The 21800-nt window shown below is 57.9% G+C and overlaps 1 protein-coding gene across 2 annotated transcripts in view; it reads left to right on the forward strand.

Annotated features, from left to right (window-relative positions):
* Positions 1-710: 710 nt before the first annotated feature.
* Positions 711-21800, forward strand: part of LOC137310523 (disintegrin and metalloproteinase domain-containing protein 33-like) — a 382320-nt gene continuing 361230 nt past the window's right edge. For both annotated transcript variants that reach the window (XM_067978293.1, XM_067978294.1), the window contains exon 1: positions 711-948. In XM_067978293.1, coding sequence (XP_067834394.1) covers positions 822-948 — 127 coding nt within the window. In that variant the 5' untranslated portion in view covers positions 711-821. The remainder of the gene's footprint in view (positions 949-21800) is intronic.

The following is a 21800-nucleotide window of genomic DNA, read 5'->3' on the forward strand; positions in this document are numbered from 1 at the left end:
TTGCCATTCTAGTTTAAACCTTCCCCAACAGCACGAGCAAACACCCCCCGCGAGGACATTAGTCCCGGTCCTGCTCGGGTGTAACCCGTCCCGCTTGTACAGGTCCCACCTTCCCCCAGACCCAGTCCCAATGTCCCAGGAATCTAAATCCCTCCCTCCTACACCATCCCTGCAGCCACGCATTCATCCGGTCTATTCTCCTGTTCCTATACTCACTAGCACGTGGCACTGGGAGTAATCCTGAGATCACTACCTTTGAGGTCCTGCTTTTTAATTTATCTCCGAACTCCTTAAATTCACCTTGCAGGACCTCATCCCTTTTTTTACCTGTGTCGTTGGTACCGATATGGACCACGACTACTGGCTGTTCACCCTCCCCCTCCAGAATGCCCTGCAGCCGCTCCGTGACATCCTTGACCCGAGCACCAGGGAGGCAACATCCCATCCTGGAGTCACATTTGCGGCCGCAGAAACACCTATCTGTTCCCCTTACAATTGAATCCCCGATCACTATAGCCCTGCCACTCTTCTTCCTCCCCTCCTGTGCAGCAGAGCCACCCGTGGTGCCCCGAACCTGGCTCAGGGGGCGGGGCCGGGGCGGGGCCTGGGTCAGGAGGCGGGGCCGGGGGCGGGGCCGGGGCGGGGCCTGGGTCAGGAGGCGGGGCCGGGGCGGGGCCTGGGTCAGGAGGCGGGGCCGGGGGCGGGGCCGGGGCGGGGCCTGGCCTGGGCGGGAGGCCGGGGGCGGGTCCCCGCACTCAGTGAGCGGCGGCCGGGAGCGCAGTGTGTTCCTGCGGGGATCAGACGGAGATCCAGCCCGAGGGATGAGCCTTGAACCGCGGGCAGATCCGCAGCCCGTGGCCGCCGCCCGGCCGGGCCCGACCCTCCCGACCCTCGCCCTCCTCGGCCTCAGTCTGATCCTCGGACCCGGAGTGCGAGCGATCCATCGGGGTAAGTGAACCCGAGGAGAGCCGAGCCGCGAACTGAGTGTGAAACAGGACCGGGACTGGAAACAGGGGATGGTCCGAGAGTGAGGCCCGACCCGACCCGACCCGCGGGACAGTCCCCCCCCATCACCCCCCCCCACCCCCCATCCCCCATCACCCCCCCCCACCCCCCCATCACCCCCTCCCCCATCACCCCCCCCACCCCCCCCACCCCCCCTCCATCACCCCCCCCACCCCCATCACCCCCCCCCACCCCCATCACCCCCCCCACCCCCCCCCACCCCCCCATCACCCCCTCCCCCATCACCCCCCCCCACCCCCCCCATCCCCCATCACCCCCCCCCACCCCCCATCACCCCCTCCCCCATCACCCCCCCCCACCCCCCATCACCCCCCTCCCCCCCCCATCACCCCCTCCCCCATCACCCCCTCCCCCATCACCCCCCCCCCACCCCCCCATCACCCCCCCACAATCACCCCCTCCCCCATCACCCCCTCCCCCATCACCCCCCCCTCCATCACCCCCTCCCCCCATCACCCCCTCCCCCATCACCCCCCCTCCCCCCATCACCCCCCCCTCCATCTCCCCCCCCTCCATCACCCCCCTCCATCACCCCCTCCCCCATCACCATCTCCCCCATCTCCCCCCCCCTCCATCACCCCCCCCCCCCCCCATCACCCCCCCTTTTCTCCTCCTCAAGTGTAAAGTTCTAGTCTGTGGACAAGGACCGTGAACAGACCCAACTTGCCCCCAGCTCCTGAGAGCCACGGCCGGTGTACGGGGCTCGGACACCCTGTGTTGCCATTTCATGCCTTGTGGGCACCAGTGCCCGTAAATGTGTCCGACCACCAGACAATCCTGCGGGTCGGCGTGTGCCCGCCCTGCGGTCAGAGTCAGACCCTGCGGTCAGCGTGTGCCCGCCCTGCGGTCGGAGTCAGACCCTGCGGTCAGCGTGTGCCCGCCCTGCGGTCGGAGTCAGACCCTGCGGTCAGCGTGTGCCCGCCCTGCGGTCGGAGTCAGACCCTGCGGTCAGCGTGTGCCCGCCCTGCGGTCGGAGTCAGACCCTGCGGTCAGCGTGTGCCCGCCCTGCGGTCGGAGTCAGACCCTGCGGTCAGCGTGTGCCCGCCCTGCGGTCGGAGTCAGACCCTGCGGTCGGCGTCAGACCCTGCGGTCAGCGTGTGCGCGCTCGCCGTCAGACACTGCGGTCAGCGTGTGCCCGCTCGGCGTCAGACCCTGCGCTCGGCGTCAGACCCTGCGGTCAGCGTGTGCGCGCTCGGCGTCAGACACTGCGGTCAGCGTGTGCCCGCTCGGCGTCAGACCCTGCGCTCGGCGTCAGACCCCTGCGGTCGGCATGTGCCCGCTCGGCCTCAGACCCTGCGGTCAGCGTGTGCCCGCCCTGCGGTCGGCGTCAGACCCCTGCGGTCGGCATGTGCCCGCTCGGCGTCAGACACTGCGCTCGGCGTCAGACACTGCGGGGCAGCGTGTGCCCACTCGGCGTCAGACACTGCGGTCAGCGTGTGCCCGCCCTGCGGTCGGCGTCAGACCCTGCGGTCAGCGTGTGCCCGCTCGGCGTCAGACACTGCGCTCGGCGTGTGCCCACTCGGCGTCAGACCCTGCGCTTGGCGTGTGCCCGCCCTGCATCAGACCCTGTGGTCAGCGTGTGCCCGCTCGGCGTCAGACACTTCGCTCGGCGTCAGACCCTGCGGGCAGCGTGTGCCCACTCGGCGTCAGACACTGCGCTTGGCGTCAGACACTGCGGGCAGCGTGTGCCCACTCGGCGTCAGACCCTGCGGGCAGCGTGTGCCCACTCGGCATCAGACACTGCGCTCGGCGTCAGACACTGCGGGCAGCGTGTGCCCACTCGGCGTCAGACACTGCGCTCGGCGTGTGCCCGCCCTGCGTCAGACCCTGCGCTCGGCGTGTGCCCCGCCCTGCGTCAGACCCTGCGCTCGGCGTGTGCCCGCCCTGCGTCAGACCCTGCGCTCGGCTTGTGCCCGCCCTGCGTCAGACCCTGCGCTCAGCGTGTGCCCGCTCGGCGTCAGACCCTGCGCTCGGCGTCAGACACTGCAGTCAGCGTGTGCCCGCTCGGCGTCAGACCCTGCGGTCAGCGTGTGCCGCCCTGCGGTCGGCGTCAGACCCTGCAGTCGGCGTGTGCCCGCCCTGCGTCAGACCCTGCGGTCGGCGTGTGCCCGCCCTGCGTCAGACCCTGCGGTCAGCGTGTGCCCGCTCGGCATCAGACCCTGCGCTCAGCGTGTGCCCACTCGGCGTCAGACACTGTGGTCAGCGTGTGCCCGCCCTGCGGTCGGCGTCAGACCCTGCGCTCGGCGTGTGCCCACTCGGCGTCAGACACTGCGGTCAGCGTGTGCCCGCTCGGTGTCAGACCCTGCGCTCGGCGTGTGCCCGCCCTGCGGTCGGCGTCAGACACTGCGGTCAGCGTGTGCCCGCCCTGCGGTCGGCGTCAGACACTGCGGTCAGCGTGTGCCCGCTCGGCGTCAGACACTGCGGTCAGCGTGTGCCCGCTCGGCGTCAGACCCTGTGCTCAGCGTGTGCCCGCTCGGCGTCAGACCCTGCGGTCAGCGTGTGCCCGCCCTGCGTCAGACACTGCGCTCGGCGTGTGCCCGCCCTGCGTCAGACCCTGCGCGCGTCGGCGTGTGCCCGCCCTGCGTCAGACCCTGCGGTCAGCGTGTGCCCGCCCTGCGTCAGACCCTGCGCTCGGCGTGTGCCCCGCTCGGCGTCAGACCCTGCGGTCAGCGTGTGCCCGCCCTGCGTCAGACCCTGCGCTCGGCGTGTGCCCGCTCGGCGTCAGACCCTGCGGTCAGCGTGTGCCTGCCCTGCGTCAGACCCTGCAGTCGGCGTGTGCCCACTCGGCGTCAGACCCTGCGGTCGGCGTGTGCCCGCTCGGCGTCAGACCCTGCGGTCAGCGTGTGCCCGCCCTGCGTCAGACCCTGCGGTCAGCGTGTGGCCCGCCCTGCGTCAGACCCTGCGGTCAGCGTGTGCCCGCCCTGCGTCAGACCCTGCGGTCAGCGTGTGCCCGCTCGGCGTCAGACCCTGCGGTCAGCGTGTGCCCGCTCGGCGTCAGACCCTGCGGTCAGCGTGTGCCCGCTCGGCGTCAGACCCTGCACTCGGCGTGTGCCCCGCTCGGCGTCAGACCCTGCGGTCAGCGTGTGCCCGCTCGGCGTCAGACCCTGCACTCGGCGTGTGCCCACTCGGCGTCAGACACTGCGGTCAGCGTGTGCCCGCTCGGCGTCAGACCCTGCACTCGGCGTGTGCCCGCTCGGCGTCAGACCCTGCGGTCAGCGTGTGCCCGCTCGGCGTCAGACCCTGCACTCGGCGTGTGCCCACTCGGCGTCAGACACTGCGGTCAGCGTGTGCCCGCTCTCTGTCTCTTCATCCCTGAATCTCTGGTCACATAGAGGGTTGTGAGGCTGTGGGATTCACGTTCAGGGTTAGTGATTGAGGCAGAAACAATATCAACATTGAAGATTAGATTGGGTGGGGAATAGAATCATAGAATCATAGAAATGCCATAGCATACAAGGCTACGGACCAAATGCTGGAATATGGGATGAGATTAGACTGGGCTTGATGGCCGGCGCGGACACGATGGGCCGAAGGGCCTCTATCCGTGCTGTATAACTCTATGACTCTATAAGTTTACAACATGGAAACAGGCCCTTCGGCCCAACATGTCCATGTCGCCCAGTTTATACCACTAAGCTAGTCCCAATTGCCTGCACTTGGCCCATATCCCTCTATACCCATCTTACCCATGTAACTGTCCAAATGCTTTTTAAAAGACAAAATTGTACCCGCCTCTACTACTGCCTCTGGCAGCTCGTTCCAGACACTCACCACCCTTTGAGTGAAAAAATTGCCCCTCTGGACCCTTTTGTATCTCTCCCCTCTCACCTTAAATCTATGCCCCCTCGTTATAGACTCCCCTACCTTTGGGAAAAGATTTTGACTATCTACCTTATCTATGCCCCTCATTATTTTATAGACTTCTATAAGATCACCCCTAAACCTCCTACTCTCCAGGGAAAAAAGTCTCAGTCTATCTAACCTCTCCCTATAAGTCAAACCATCAAGTCCCGGTAGCATCCTAGTAAATCTTTTCTGCACTCTTTCTAGTTTAATAATATCCTTTCTATAATCGGGTGACCAGAACTGTACACAGTATTCCAAGTGTGGCCTTACTAATGTCTTGTACAACTTCAACAAGACATCCCAACTCCTGTATTCAATGTTCTGACCAATGAAACCAAGCATGCCGAATGCCTTCTTCACCACCCTATCCACCTGTGACTCCACTTTCAAGGAGCTATGAACCTGTACTCCCAGATCTCTTTGTTCTATAACTCTCCCCAACGCCCTACCATTAACGGAGTAGGTCCTGGCCCGATTCGATCGACCAAAATGCATCACCTCACATTTATCTAAATTAAACTCCATCTGCCATTCATCGGCCCACTGGCCCAATTTATCAAGATCCCGTTGCAATCCTAGATAACCTTCTTCACTGTCCACAATGCCACCAATCTTGGTGTCATCTGCAAACTTACTAACCATGCCTCCTAAATTCTCATCCAAATCATTAATATAAATAACAAATAACAGCGGACCCAGCACCGATCCCTGAGGCACACCGCTGGTCACAGGCCTCCAGTTTGAAAAACAACCCTCTACAACCACCCTCTGTCTTCTGTCGTCAAGCCAATTTTATATCCAATTGGCTACCTCACCTTGGATCCCGTGAGATTTAACCTTATGTAACAACCTACCATGCGGTACCTTGTCAAATGCTTTGCTGAAGTCCATGTAGACCACGTCTACTGCACAGCCCTCATCTATCTTCTTGGTTACCCCTTCAAAAAACTCAATCAAATTCGTGAGACATGATTTTCCACTGATCAATGAAGGAAAAGGGAATGGGAACAGGGAGGGGAAATGTGATTCGGACTATTTGCTCGAGTGGAGGGTAAATCCCGACATGGACTGGATGGGCCGAATGGCCTGTTGCACTGTCTGGGATGTCAGTGAAACATCCGGCCCAGGGAGACTCAGGGAACGGTACGGTGAGAGCAGGGCCCAGGGAGACTCAGGGAACGGTACGGTGAGAGCAGGGAGCAGGGAGACTCGGGGAACGGTACGGGGAGAGCAGGGAGCAGGGAGACTCAGGGAACGATACGGGGAGCAGGGCCCAGGGAGACTCGGGGAACGATACGGGGAGAGCAGGGCCCAGGGAGACTCGGGGAACGATGCAGGGAGCAGGGAGCAGGGAGACTCGGGGAACGATACGGGGAGAGCAGGGCCCAGGGAGACTCGGGGAACGATACGGGGGGAGCAGGGAGACTCGGGGAACGATACGGGGAGCAGGGCCCAGGGAGACTCGGGGAACGATACGGGGGGAGCAGGGAGACTCGGGGAACGATACGGGGAGCAGGGCCCAGGGAGACTCAGGGAACGATACGGGGAGCAGGGCCCAGGGAGACTCAGGGAACGATACGGGGAGAGCAGGGCCCAGGGAGACTCAGGGAACGATGCAGGGAGCAGGGCCCAGGGAGACTCGGGGAACGATACGGGGAGAGCAGGGAGCAGGGAGACTCGGGGAACGATGCAGGGAGCAGGGCCCAGGGAGACTCGGGGAACGATACGGGGAGAGCAGGGAGCAGGGAGACTCGGGGAACGATGCAGGGAGAGCAGGGCCCAGGGAGACTCGGGGAACGATACGGGGAGAGCAGGGAGCAGGGAGACTCGGGGAACGATGCAGGGAGCAGGGAGCAGGGAGCAGGGAGACTCGGGGAACGATACGGGGAGAGCAGGGAGCAGGGAGACTCGGGGAACGATGCAGGGAGCAGGGCCCAGGGAGACTCGGGGAACGATACGGGGAGAGCAGGGAGCAGGGAGACTCGGGGAACGATGCAGGGAGCAGGGAGCAGGGAGCAGGGAGACTCGGGGAACGATACGGGGAGAGCAGGGAGCAGGGAGACTCGGGGAACGGTACGGGGAGAGCAGGGAGCAGGGAGACTCAGGGAACGATGCAGGGAGCAGGGCCCAGGGAGACTCGGGGAATGATACGGGGAGAGCAGGGAGCAGGGAGACTCAGGGAACGATACGGGGAGAGCAGGGAGCAGGGAGACTCGGGGAACGATACGGGGAGAGCAGGGCCCAGGGAGACTCGGGGAACGATACGGGGAGAGCAGGGAGCAGGGAGACTCGGAACGATACGGGGAGAGCAGGGAGCAGGGAGACTCGGGGAACGATACGGGGAGAGCAGGGAGCAGGGAGACTCGGGGAACGATACGGGGAGAGCAGGGAGCAGGGAGACTCGGGGAACGATACGGGGAGAGCAGGGAGCAGGGAGACTCGGGGAACGATGCAGGGAGCAGGGAGCAGGGAGACTCGGGGAACGATACGGGGAGAGCAGGGCCCAGGGAGACTCGGGGAACGATACGGGGAGAGCAGGGAGCAGGGAGACTCGGGGAACGGTACGGGGAGAGCAGGGAGCAGGGAGACTCGGGGAACGATACGGGGAGAGCAGGGCCCAGGGAGACTCGGGGAACGATACTGGGAGAGCAGGGAGCAGGGAGACTCGGGGAACGGTACGGGGAGAGCAGGGAGCAAGGAGACTCGGGGAACGGTACGGGGAGAGCAGGGAGCAGGGAGACTCAGGGAACGATACGGGGAGAGCAGGGCCCAGGGAGACTCGGGGAACGATACGGGGAGAGCAGGGAGCAGGGAGACTCGGGGAACGGTACGGGGAGAGCAGGGAGCAGGGAGACTCAGGGAACGATGCAGGGAGCAGGGCCCAGGGAGACTCGGGGAACGATACGGGGAGAGCAGGGAGCAGGGAGACTCAGGGAACGATACGGGGAGAGCAGGGAGCAGGGAGACTCGGGGAACGATGCAGGGAGCAGGGCCCAGGGAGACTCAGGGAACGATACGGGGAGAGCAGGGCCCAGGGAGACTCAGGGAACGATGCAGGGAGCAGGGCCCAGGGAGACTCGGGGAACGATACGGGGAGAGCAGGGAGCAGGGAGACTCGGGGAACGATACGGGGAGAGCAGGGCCCAGGGAGACTCAGGGAACGATACGGGGAGAGCAGGGAGCAGGGAGACTCGGGGAACGATACGGGGAGAGCAGGGAGCAGGGAGACTCGGGGAACGATACGGGGAGAGCAGGGCCCAGGGAGACTCGGGGAACGATACGGGGAGAGCAGGGCCCAGGGAGACTCAGGGAACGATGCAGGGAGCAGGGCCCAGGGAGACTCGGGGAACGATGCAGGGAGCAGGGCCCAGGGAGACTCAGGGAACGATGCAGGGAGCAGGGCCCAGGGAGACTCGGGGAACGATGCAGGGAGCAGGGCCCAGGGAGACTCAGGGAACGATGCAGGGAGCAGGGCCCAGGGAGACTCGGGGAACGATGCAGGGAGCAGGGAGCAGGGAGACTCAGGGAACGATGCAGGGAGCAGGGCCCAGGGAGACTCAGGGAACGATGCAGGGAGCAGGGCCCAGGGAGACTCGGGGAACGATGCAGGGAGCAGGGAGCAGGGAGACTCAGGGAACGATGCAGGGAGCAGGGCCCAGGGAGACTCAGGGAACGATGCAGGGAGCAGGGCCCAGGGAGACTCAGGGAACGATGCAGGGAGCAGGGCCCAGGGAGACTCGGGGAACGATGCAGGGAGCAGGGAGCAGGGAGACTCAGGGAACGATGCAGGGAGCAGGGCCCAGGGAGACTCGGGGAACGATGCAGGGAGCAGGGCCCAGGGAGACTCAGGGAACGATGCAGGGAGCAGGGAGCAGGGAGACTCGGGGAACGATGCAGGGAGCAGGGAGCAGGGAGACTCGGGGAACGATGCAGGGAGCAGGGAGCAGGGAGACTCAGGGAACGATGCAGGGAGCAGGGCCCAGGGAGACTCAGGGAACGATACGGGGAGAGCAGGGAGCAGGGAGACTCAGGGAACGATGCAGGGAGCAGGGCCCAGGGAGACTCAGGGAACGATGCAGGGAGCAGGGCCCAGGGAGACTCAGGGAACGATACGGGGAGAGCAGGGAGCAGGGAGACTCAGGGAACGATACGGGGAGAGCAGGGCCCAGGGAGACTCGGGGAACGATGCAGGGAGCAGGGAGCAGGGAGACTCAGGGAACGATGCAGGGAGCAGGGCCCAGGGAGACTCAGGGAACGATGCAGGGAGCAGGGAGCAGGGAGACTCAGGGAACGATGCAGGGAGCAGGGCCCAGGGAGACTCAGGGAACGATGCAGGGAGCAGGGCCCAGGGAGACTCAGGGAACGATGCAGGGAGCAGGGAGCAGGGAGACTCGGGGAACGATACAGGGAGTAGGGCCCAGGGAGACTCAGGGAACGATGCAGGGAGCAGGGAGACTCAGGGAACGATGCAGGGAGCAGGGAGACTCAGGGAACGATACGGGGAGAGCAGGGCCCAGGGAGACTCAGGGAACGATGCAGGGAGCAGGGAGCAGGGAGACTCGGGGAACGATGCAGGGAGCAGGGCCCAGGGAGACTCGGGGAACGATGCAGGGAGCAGGGCTCAGGGAGACTCAGGGAACGATGCAGGGAGCAGGGAGCAGGGAGACTCAGGGAACGATACGGGGAGAGCAGGGCCCAGGGAGACTCAGGGAACGATACGGGGAGAGCAGGGAGCAGGGAGACTCGGGGAACGATACGGGGAGAGCAGGGCCCAGGGAGACTCGGGGAACGATGCAGAGAGCAGGGCCCAGGGAGACTCAGGGAACGATGCAGGGAGCAGGGAGACTCGGGGAACGATACGGGGAGCAGGGCCCAGGGAGACTCAGCGACACAATTTAAATATTTTCCAACCAGCAGAATGTTTGTGGTTTCAAGCCACAATCCATTTCATGGGAAATGGGATTTCAAAATCATAGAGTCATAGAGTTATACAGCACGGATAGAGGCCCTTCGGCCCATCGTGTCCGCGCCGGCCATCAGCCCTGTCTACTCTAATCCCATATTCCAGCATTTGGGGGAATCCAGGGAGTGGGGGAGGGGCTGAAAATATCAGAAACTGAAGCTTCACCCCCCCCATTCTCCTGTGATTACACCTCCCCTCGGAGTCAGAAAGTCAGAGGTTCAAGCCCCACGACATCGTCTGTGTCTGTAGGACCAGTACCCCAGTGAGAGTCGGTATCTGTGGGACCCGTACCCCAGTGAGAGTCGGTATCTGTGGGACCCGTACCCCAGTGAGAGTCGGTGTCTGTGGGACCCGTACCCCAGTGAGAGTCGGTGTCTGTGGGACCCGTACCCCAGTGAGAGTCGGTGTCTGTGGGACCCGTACCCCAGTGAGAGTCGGTGTCTGTGGGACCCGTACCCCAGTGAGAGTCGGTGTCTGTGGGACCCGTACCCCAGTGAGAGTCGGTGTCTGTGGGACCCGTACCCCAGTGAGAGTCGGTGTGTGGGACCCGTACCCCAGTGAGAGTCGGTGTCTGTGGGACCCGTACCCCAGTGAGAGTCGGTATCTGTGGGACCCGTACCCCAGTGAGAGTCGGTGTCTGTGGGACCCGTACCCCAGTGAGAGTCGGTGTCTGTGGGACCCGTACCCCAGTGAGAGTCGGTGTCTGTGGGACCCGTACCCCAGTGAGAGTCGGTGTCTGTGGGACCCGTACCCCAGTGAGAGTCGGTGTCTGTGGGACCCGTACCCCAGTGAGAGTCAGTGTCTGTGGGACCCGTACCCCAGTGAGAGTCAGTGTCTGTGGGACCCGTACCCCAGTGAGAGTCGGTGTCTGTGGGACCCGTACCCCAGTGAGAGTCGGTGTCTGTGGGACCCGTACCCCAGTGAGAGTCGGTGTCTGTGGGACCCGTACCCCAGTGAGAGTCGGTGTCTGTGGGACCCGTACCCCAGTGAGAGTCGGTGTCTGTGGGACCCGTACCCCAGTGAGAGTCAGTGTCTGTGGGACCCGTACCCCAGTGAGAGTCGGTGTCTGTGGGACCCGTACCCCAGTGAGAGTCAGTGTGTGTGGGACCTGTACCCCAGTGAGAGTCGGTGTGTGTGGGACCCGTACCCCAGTGAGAGTCGGTGTGTGAGACCCGTACCCCAGTGAGAGTCGGTGTGTGTGGGACCCGTACCCCAGTGAGAGTCGGTGTGTGAGACCCGTACCCCAGTGAGAGTCGGTGTGTGTGGGACCCGTACCCCAGTGAGAGTCGGTGTGTGAGACCCGTACCCCAGTGGGAGTCGGTGTCTGTGAGACCCGTACCCCAGTGAGAGTCGGTGTCTGTGGGACCCGTACCCCAGTGAGAGTCGGTGTCTGTGGGACCCGTACCCCAGTGAGAGTCGGTGTCTGTGGGACCCGTACCCCAGTGAGAGTCAGTGTGTGTGGGACCTGTACCCCAGTGAGAGTCAGTGTCTGTGGAACCCGTACCCCAGTGAGAGTCGGTGTCTGTGGGACCCGTACCCCAGTGAGAGTCGGTGTCTGTGGGACCCGTACCCCAGTGAGAGTCAGTGTGTGTGGGACCTGTACCCCAGTGAGAGTCGGTGTCTGTGGGACCCGTACCCCAGTGAGAGTCGGTGTCTGTGGGACCCGTACCCCAGTGAGAGTCAGTGTCTGTGGGACCCGTACCCCAGTGAGAGTCGGTGTCTGTGGGACCCGTACCCCAGTGAGAGTCGGTGTGTGTGGGACCCGTACCCCAGTGAGAGTCAGTGTGTGTGGGACCCGTACCCCAGTGAGAGTCGGTGTCTGTGGGACCCGTACCCCAGTGAGAGTCAGTGTGTGTGGGACCCGTACCCCAGTGAGAGTCGGTGTCTGTGGGACCCGTACCCCAGTGAGAGTCGGTGTGTGTGGGACCCGTACCCCAGTGAGAGTCGGTGTCTGTGGGACCCGTACCCCCGTGAGAGTCGGTGTGTGTGGGACCCGTACCCCAGTGGGAGTCAGTGTCTGTGGGACCCGTACCCCAGTGAGAGTCGGTGTGTGTGGGACCTGTACCCCAGTGAGAGTCGGTGTGTGTGGGACCCGTACCCCAGTGAGAGCCGGTGTCTGTGAGACCCGTACCCCAGTGGGAGTCAGTGTCTGTGGGACCCGTACCCCAGTGAGAGTCGGTGTGTGTGGGACCCGTACCCCAGTGAGAGTCAGTGTGTGTGGGACCCGTATCCCAGTGAGAGTCAGTGTCTGTGGGACCCGTACCCCAGTGAGAGTCGGTGTCTGTGGGACCCGTACCCCAGTGAGAGTCGGTGTCTGTGGGACCCGTACCCCAGTGAGAGTCAGTGTCTGTGGGACCCGTACCCCAGTGAGAGTCGGTGTCTGTGGGACCCGTACCCCAGTGAGAGTCGGTGTGTGTGGGACCCGTACCCCAGTGAGAGTCGGTGTCTGTGGGACCCGTACCCCAGTGAGAGTCGGTGTGTGTGGGACCCGTACCCCAGTGAGAGTCGGTGTCTGTGGGACCCGTACCCCAGTGAGAGTCAGTGTCTGTGGGACCCGTACCCCAGTGAGAGTCGGTGTGTGTGGGACCCGTACCCCAGTGGGAGTCAGTGTCTGTGGGACCCGTACCCCAGTGAGAGTCGGTGTGTGTGGGACCTGTACCCCAGTGAGAGTCGGTGTGTGTGGGACCCGTACCCCAGTGAGAGCCGGTGTCTGTGAGACCCGTACCCCAGTGGGAGTCAGTGTCTGTGGGACCCGTACCCCAGTGAGAGTCGGTGTGTGTGGGACCCGTACCCCAGTGAGAGTCGGTGTGTGTGGGACCCGTACCCCAGTGAGAGTCAGTGTCTGTGGGACCTGTACCCCAGTGAGAGTCGGTGTGTGTGGGACCCGTACCCCAGTGAGAGCCGGTGTCTGTGAGACCCGTACCCCAGTGGGAGTCAGTGTCTGTGGGACCCGTACCCCAGTGGGAGTCAGTGTCTGTGGGACCCGTACCCCAGTGAGAGTCGGTGTCTGTGGGACCCGTACCCCAGTGAGAGTCGGTGTGTGTGGGACCCGTACCCCAGTGAGAGCCGGTGTCTGTGAGACCCGTACCCCAGTGGGAGTCAGTGTCTGTGGGACCCGTACCCCAGTGAGAGTCAGTGTCTGTGGGACCTGTACCCCAGTGAGAGTCGGTGTGTGTGGGACCCGTACCCCAGTGAGAGCCGGTGTCTGTGAGACCCGTACCCCAGTGGGAGTCAGTGTCTGTGGGACCCGTACCCCAGTGGGAGTCAGTGTCTGTGGGACCCGTACCCCAGTGAGAGTCGGTGTCTGTGGGACCCGTACCCCAGTGAGAGTCGGTGTGTGTGGGACCCGTACCCCAGTGAGAGTCGGTGTGTGTGGGACCCGTACCCCAGTGAGAGTCGGTGTCTGTGGGACCCGTACCCCAGTGAGAGTCAGTGTCTGTGGGACCCGTACCCCAGTGGGAGTCAGTGTCTGTGGGACCCGTACCCCAGTGGGAGCCGGCACCTTCAGCAATGGAGGGCAGGAGCTGAATGGTGATATTGAGTTAAATCATCGCTGTCTCTTAGTGACTGGTGCCCCCACACAACATTCTCACCATCCTCGTGACTGAGTCCAGCTCTGAGTGTTGATAAATACATCCATTGACAATGTTCTTAACCCAAACAGATCCCCTCTGTTGCATGGAATGTGGACACCTCCAGAAAGGTCAGCAGTTTAATCCGAGAGTAGCTTACTGGTGACATTGTAAACCCGAGACAAGACGATGGCTGGGGATCACAGCGAGTGTGAGCGGCCCAGGCCCTCGGGCTCACACCCAGGACCCAGGCCCCTCGACACCATCAAATCCAATCAGTTCAGGCAAATATTCAACGCACAGGATCCTCGTCACAAAGGGAGGGTTTGGCAGAGAGTGGGAGAGAGAAAGAGAGTGGGATAGATAGATAGAGATAGAGAGAGTGGGATAGATAGATAGAGATAGAGAGAGTGGGATAGATAGATAGAGATAGAGAGAGTGGGATAGATAGATAGAGATAGAGAGAGTGGGATAGATAGATAGAGATAGAGATAGAGAGAGTGGGATAGATAGAGTGCAATAAAGGGGGGGGGGATTGCGAGGGTCTGGGGACAGGGGGGATCGCGCGTGAGAGAGAGAGGGGGACTGAGAGAGAGAGAGAACACCTGACACTCTGTGATCTACTTTGTTTTTCAGACTGGAGTGAAGTTTACAGTGGTGTTCCCCAGGGGTCAGTATTAGGACCACTGCTCTTTTTGATATATATTAATGACCTGGACTTGGATATAGAGAGTATAATTTCAAAGTTATAATTTCAAGATGACACAAAACTCGGAAATGTAGTAAACAATGTGGAGGATCGTAACAGACTTCAGGAGGACAGAGACAGACTGGTGAAATGAGCAGACACATGGGGGATGCAATTTAATGCAGAGAAGTGTGAAGTGATACATTTCGGTAGGAAGAATGAGGAGAGGCAAAATAAACTAAATGGTACAATTTTAAAAGGGGTGCAGGAACAGAGAGATCTGGGGGTATATGTACACAAATCATTGAAGGTGGCAGGACAGGTTGAGAAAGTGGTTAAAAAAGCATACGGGATCCTGGGCTTTATAAATAGAGGCACAGAGTACAAAAGTATGGAAGTCATGATGAACCTTTATAAAACACTGGTTCGGCCACAACTGGAGTATTGTGTCCAGTTCTGGGCACCGCACTTTAGGAAAGATGTGAAGGCCTTAGAGAGGGTGCAGAAGAGATTTACTGGAATGATTCCAGGGATGAGGGACACAGTGAGTTGTGATGATCTGGAATTCACTGCCTGAAAGGGCGGTCAAATGTAAGGAATCTTACAACACCAGGTTATAGTCCAACAATTTAATTTTAAAATCACAAGCTTTCGGAGATTATCCCCTTCGTCAGGTGAATGAGTGAAAAGGTTCTCAAATCGCATATGTTATACTAGGCTGGGACAGCATCACACCAATCAAAAGGTGCTGTTGTTATTCAAACAGGCCAGTCACGGAGAACAGCACGTCCCAGTACACTGGATATACATTGTGTCAATTACACAGACAGACAGAAACCCAAATGGCAGAGAGAGAGAGAGAGAGAAATAAAATTGTTGGACTATAACCTGGTGTTGTAAGATTCCTTACATTTGTCCACCCCAGTCCATCACCGACATCTCCACATCAAATGAAAGGGCGGTGGAAGCAGATTCAATAATAACTTTCAAAAGGGAATTGGATAAATACTTGAAGGGAAAAAATTTGTCGGGCAGAATGGCCTCCCATGCTGTACCTACTGAGATACCTTTTTTTTTATTCGTTCATGGGATGTGGGCGTCGCTGGCGAGGCCGGCATTTATTGCCCATCCCTAATTGCCCTTGAGAAGGTGGTGGTGAGCCGCCTTCTTGAACCACTGCAGTCCGTATGGTGACGGTTCTCCCACAGTGCTGTTAGGGAGGGAGTTCCAGGATTTTGACCCAGTGATATATGATGGAGGGATGGTCATTGATGAAGCAGCTGAAGATGGTTGGGCCGAGGACACTGCCCTGAGGAACTCCTGCAGCAATGTCCTGGGGCTGAGATGATTGGCCTCCAACAACCACTACCATCTTCCTTTGTGCTAGGTATGACTCCAGCCACTGGAGAGTTTTCCCCCTGATTCCCATTGACTTCAATTTTACCAGGGCTCCTTGGTGCCACACTCGGTCAAATGCTGCCTTGATGTCAAGGGCAGTCACTCTCACCTCACCTCACCTCTGGAATTCAGCTCTTTTGTCCATGTTTGGACCAAGGCTGTAATGAGGTCTGGAGCCGAGTGGTCCTGGCGGAACCCAAACTGAGCATCGGTGAGCAGGTTATTGGTGAGTAAGTGCCGCTTGACAGCACTGTCGACGACACCTTCCATCACTTTGCTGATGATTGAGAGTAGACTGATGGGGCGGTAATTGGCCGGATTGGATCTGTCCTGCTTTTTGTGGACAGGACATACCTGGGCAATTTTCCACATTGTCGGGTAGATGCCAGTGTTGTAGCTGTACTGGAACAGCTTGGCTAGAGGTGCAGCTAGTTCTGGAGCACAAGTCTTCAGCACTACAGCCGGGATGTTGTCGGGGCCCATAGCTTTTGCTGTGTCCAGTGCACTCAGCCGTTTCTTGATATCACGTGGAGTGAATCGAATTGGCTGAAGACTGGCTTCTGTGATGGTGGGGATATCGGGAGGAGGCCGAGATGGATCATCCACTCGGCACTTCTGGCTGAAGATGGTTGCAAACGCTTCAACCTTGTCTTTTGCACTCACGTGCTGGACTCCGCCATCATTGAGGATGGGGATGTTTGCAGAGCCTCCTCCTCCTGTTAGTTGTTTAATTGTCCACCAACACTCACGACTGGATGTGGCAGGACTGCAGAGCTTTGATCTGATCCGTTGGTTGTGGAATCGCTTAGCTCAGTCTATAGCATGTTGCTTCCGCTGTTTAGCATGCATGTAGTCCTGAGTTGTAGCTTCACCAGGTTGGCACCTCATTTTTAGGTATGCCTGGTGCTGCTCCTGGCATGCTCTTCTACACTCCTCATTGCACCAGGGTTGATCCCCTGGCTTGTTGGTAATGGTAGAGTGAGGAATATGCCGGGCCATGAGGTTACAGATTGTGCTGGAATACAATTCTGCTGCTGCTGATGGCCCACAGCGCCTCATGGATGCCCAGTTTTGAGCTGCTAGATCTGTTCTGAATCTATCCCATTTAGCACGGTGGTAGTGCCACACAACACGTTGGATGGTGTCCTCAGTGCGAAGACGGGACTTCATCTCCACGAGGACTGTGCGGTGGTCACTCCTACCAATACTGTCATGGACAGATGCATTTGCGACAGGTAGATTGGTGAGGACGAGGTCAAGTAAGTTTTTCCCTCGTGTTGGTTCGCTCACCTCCTGCTGCAGGCCCAGTCTGGCAGCTATGTCCTTCAGGACTCGGCCAGCTCGGTCAGTAGTGGTGCTACCGAGCCACTCTTGGTGATGGACATTGAAGTCCCCCACCCAGAGTACATTCTGTGCCCTTGCTACCCTCAGTGCTTCCTCCATGTGGTGCTCAACATGGAGGAGGACTGATTCATCATCTGAGGGAGGACGGTAGGTGGTAATCAGCAGGAGGTTTCCTTGCCCATGTTTGACCTGATGCCATGAGATTTCATGGGGTCCAGAGTCAATGTTGAGGACTCCCAGAGCCACTCCCTCCTGACTGTATATCACTGTACCACCACCTCTGGTGGGTCTGTCCTGTCGGTGGGACAGGACATACCCAGGGATGGTGATGGAAGAGTCTGGGACGTTGGCTGAAAGGTATGATTCTGTGAGTATGGCGATGTCAGGCTGTTGCTTGACTAGTCTGTGGGACAGCTCTCCCAATTTTGACACAAGTCCCCAGATGTTAGTAAGGAGGACCTTGCAGGGTCGACTGGGCTTGGTGTTTTGCCGTTGTCGTGTCCGGTGCCTAGTGGTCCGATGCCGGGTGGTCCGTCTGGTTTTATTCTTATTATGACTTTGTTGCGAGATTTTACAACTGAGTGTCTTGCTCGGCCATTTCAGAGGGCAATTAAGAATCAACCACATTGCTGTGGGTCTGGAGTCACATATAGGCCAGACCGGGTAAGGACGGCAGGTTTCCTTCCCTGAAGGACATTAGTGAACCAGATGGGTTTTTACGACAATCCGGTAGTTTCATGGCCATCATTACTGATACTAGTATTTTAATTCCAGATTTTTAAAAATTTAATTAATTGAATTTAATTAATTAATTGAATTTAAATTCCCCAGCTGCCGTGGCAGGATTTGAACTCATGACTCTGGATTTTAGTCCAGGCCTCTGGATTACTAGTCCAGGCCTCTGGATGACTGGTCCAGTAACATAACCACTATGCTACCGTACCCTGGAAACATAAGAAGATAAGAAATAGGAGCAGGAGTAGGCCATTCAGCCCCTCGAGCCTGCTCCGCCATTCAATCAGATCATGGCTGATCTTCGACCTCAACTCCACTTTTCTGCCCAATCCCCATATCCCTTGATTCCCCGAGAGTCCAAAAATCTATCGATCTCAGCCTTGAATATAATCAATGACTGAGCATCCACAGTCCTCTGGGATTGAGAATTCCAAAGATTCACAACCCACTGAGTGAAGAAATTCCACCTCATCTCAGTCTTGAATGGCCGACCCCTCATCCTGAGACTATGACCCCAAGTTCTAGACTCTCCAGACAGGGGAAACAATCTCTCAGCATGAGTTTGAGTGGAGTGTTTGTTGACCCAGTATAAGGTCATAGAATTCTGACAGGGCTAGACAGACTGGATGCAGGGAGGATGTTTCCCCTGGCTGGGGGGTCCAGAACGAGGGGTCACAGTCTCAGGATACGAGGTAGGACATTTAGGACTGAGATGAGGAGAAATTTCTTCACTCAGAGGGTGGTGAACCTGTGGAATTCTCTACCACAGAAGGCTGTGGAGGCCAAGTCACTGAATATATTTAAGAAGGAGCGAGATAGATTTCTAGACACAAAAGGCATCAAGGGGTATGGGGAGAGAGCGGGAATATGGTATTGAGATAGAGGATCAGCCATGATCATATTGAATGGGGGAGCAGGCTCGAAGGGCCGAATGGCCGACTCCTGCTCCTTTGTTTCCATGTTACAGCACAGAAGTAGGCCATTTGGCCCATCGAGTCCGTGCCGGCTCTCTGCAAGAGCAATCCAGCTAGTCCCACTCCCCCGCTCTTTCCCCGAAGCCCTGCAAATTTTTTCAAGTATTTATCCAGTTCCCTTTTGAAGGCCATGATTGAATCTGCCTCCACCACCCCCTCGGGCAGTGCATTCCAGATCATAGCCAATCGCTGTGTGAAAAAGTTTTTCCTCATGTCATCTTTGGTTCTTTTGCCAATCACCTTAAATCTATGTCCTCTGGTCCTTGACCCTTCCGCCAATGGGAACAGTTTCTCTCTATCTACTCTGTCTAGACCCTTCATGATTTTGAATACCTCGATCAAATCTCCTCACAACCTTCTCTGTTCCAAGGAGAACAACCCCAGCTTCTCCAGTCTATCCATGTAACTAAAGTCCCTCATCCCTGGAATCATTCTAGTAAATCTCTTCTGCACCCTCTCTAAGGCCTTCACATCTTTCCTGAAGTGCGGTGCCCAGAACTGGACACAATACTCCAGTTGTGGACGAACCAGTGTTTTATAAAGGTTCATCATGACTTCCATACTTTTGTACTCTATGCCTCTATTTATAAAGCCCAGGATCCCGTATGCTTTTTTAACCACTTTCTCAACCTGTCCTGCCACCTTCAATGATTTGTGTACATATACCCCCAGATCTCTGTTCCTGTACCCCTTTTAGAGTTGTGCCCTCTAGTTTATATTGCCTCTCCTCGTTCTTCCTACCGAAATGTATCACTTCGCACTTCTCTGCATTAAATTTCATCTGCCACGTGTCCGCCCATTCCACCAGCCTGTCTATATCCTCTTGTTAGACGCGAGTTTTTGGAGCAAAACCAGACGGAGACGGAACTGCTGACCAAGTTAAAGTTTATTAGAAAACCTTGTGCACAAAGATGAGAGTGGCAACTTCCTCAGGCTCAGGACTAACTCTCAAAGGAACATCAGCACGACAAGCATGTTTATACCTTTCAATGAGCAACACCCACCTGCTGTGGAAGGTGGTACAGGTCTGCGTAACTACAGTGGGTTTCATTGGGTGGTATAGTCTGCCACTCTCTTTGTCAGGGGCTCCCTCGGGTCGTCCCATGACATTAAACATCTCACATTCCTGAGGAGGACCCTTATCAATAAACACAAGTCCCAGACATTGAAACTACACAAAGGGTCTTCACAAAGTCCGGAGCAGCTGCTTCCTATCTGACTCCCTTTTGAGCTGGGGTAACCTTGGAGATATCCACCGCTCCTCCCTTAATCATCCGAAGTGAGCTGGTTAGGATCAACAATGTCAGCCTCGGCCTTGGGTAAACATTCCCTGGTGTGTTCTGGAGATAAGCGAGGGGGTGGCAATAAATCCAACAAACCTGCCTTTGTCAGCGTTTACAGTGTGGGTCACGAACTGCTCCCATCATGGTCAAGTATCCCATCATACTCTGTATCTAACCCTGTACCTGCCCTGGGAGTGTTTGATGGGACAGTGTAGAGGGAGCTTTACTCTGTATCTAACCCTGTACCTGACCCTGGGAGTGTTTGATGGGACAGTGTAGAGGGAGCTTTACTCTGTATCTAACCCTGTACCTGCCCTGGGAGTGTTTGATGGGACAGTGTAGAGGGATCTTTACTCTGTATCTAACCCTGTACCTGCCCTGGGAGTGTTTGATGGGACAGTGTAGAGGGAGCTTTACTCTGTATCTAACCCTGTACCTGCCCTGGGAGTGTTTGATGGGACAGTGTAGAGGGAGCTTTACTCTGTATCTAACCCTGTACCTGCCCTGGGAGTGTTTGATGGGACAGTGCAGAGGGAGCTTTACTCTGTATCTAACCCTGTACCTGACCCTGGGAGTGTGTGATGGGACAGTGTAGAGGGAGCTTTACTCTGTATCTAACCCTGTACCTGCCCTGGGAGTGTTTGATGGGACAGTGTAGAGGGAGCTTTACTCTGTATCTAACCCTGTACCTGCCCTGGGAGTGTTTGATGGGACAGTGTAGAGGGATCTTTACTCTGTATCTAACCCTGTACCTGCCCTGGGAGTGTTTGATGGGACAGTGTAGAGGGAGCTTTACTCTGTATCTAACCCTGTACCTGCCCTGGGAGTGTTTGATGGGACAGTGTAGAGGGATCTTTACTCTGTATCTAACCCTGTACCTGCCCTGGGAGTGTTTGATGGGACAGTGTAGAGGGAGCTTTACTCTGTATCTAACCCTGTACCTGCCCTGGGAGTGTTTGATGGGACAGTGTAGAGGGAGCTTTACTCTGTATCTAACCCTGTACCTGCCCTGGGAGTGTTTGATGGGACAGTGTAGAGGGAGCTTTACTCTGTATCTAACCCTGTACCTGCCCTGGGAGTGTTTGATGGGACAGTGTAGAGGGAGCTTTACTCTGTATCTAACCCTGTACCTGCCCTGGGAGTGTTTGATGGGACAGTGTAGAGGGATCTTTACTCTGTATCTAACCCTGTACCTGCCCTGGGAGTGTTTGATGGGACAGTGTAGAGGGAGCTTTACTCTGTATCTAACCCTGTACCTGCCCTGGGAGTGTTTGATGGGACAGTGTAGAGGGAGCTTTACTCTGTATCTAACCCTGTACCTGCCCTGGGAGTGTTTGATGGGACAGTGTAGAGGGAGCTTTACTCTGTATCTAACCCTGTACCTGCCCTGGGAGTGTTTGATGGGACAGTGTAGAGGGAGCTTTACTCTGTATCTAACCCTGTACCTGCCCTGGGAGTGTTTGATGGGACAGTGTAGAGGGAGCTTTACTCTGTATCTAACCCTGTACCTGCCCTGGGAGTGTTTGATGGGACAGTGTAGAGGGAGCTTTACTCTGTATCTAACCCTGTACCTGCCCTGGGAGTGTTTGATGGGACAGTGTAGAGGGAGCTTTACTCTGTATCTAACCCTGTACCTGACCCTGGGAGTGTGTGATGGGACAGTGTAGAGGGAGCTTTACTCTGTATCTAACCCTGTACCTGCCCTGGGAGTGTTTGATGGGACAGTGTAGAGGGAGCTTTACTCTGTATCTAACCCTGTACCTGCCCTGGGAGTGTTTGATGGGACAGTGTAGAGGGATCTTTACTCTGTATCTAACCCTGTACCTGCCCTGGGAGTGTTTGATGGGACAGTGTAGAGGGAGCTTTACTCTGTATCTAACCCTGTACCTGCCCTGGGAGTGTTTGATGGGACAGTGTAGAGGGAGCTTTACTCTGTATCTAACCCTGTACCTGCCCTGGGAGTGTTTGATG

The sequence above is a fragment of the Heptranchias perlo genome, unplaced genomic scaffold (assembly GCF_035084215.1).
Source record: "Heptranchias perlo isolate sHepPer1 unplaced genomic scaffold, sHepPer1.hap1 HAP1_SCAFFOLD_258, whole genome shotgun sequence".
NCBI lineage: Eukaryota > Metazoa > Chordata > Chondrichthyes > Hexanchiformes > Hexanchidae > Heptranchias > Heptranchias perlo.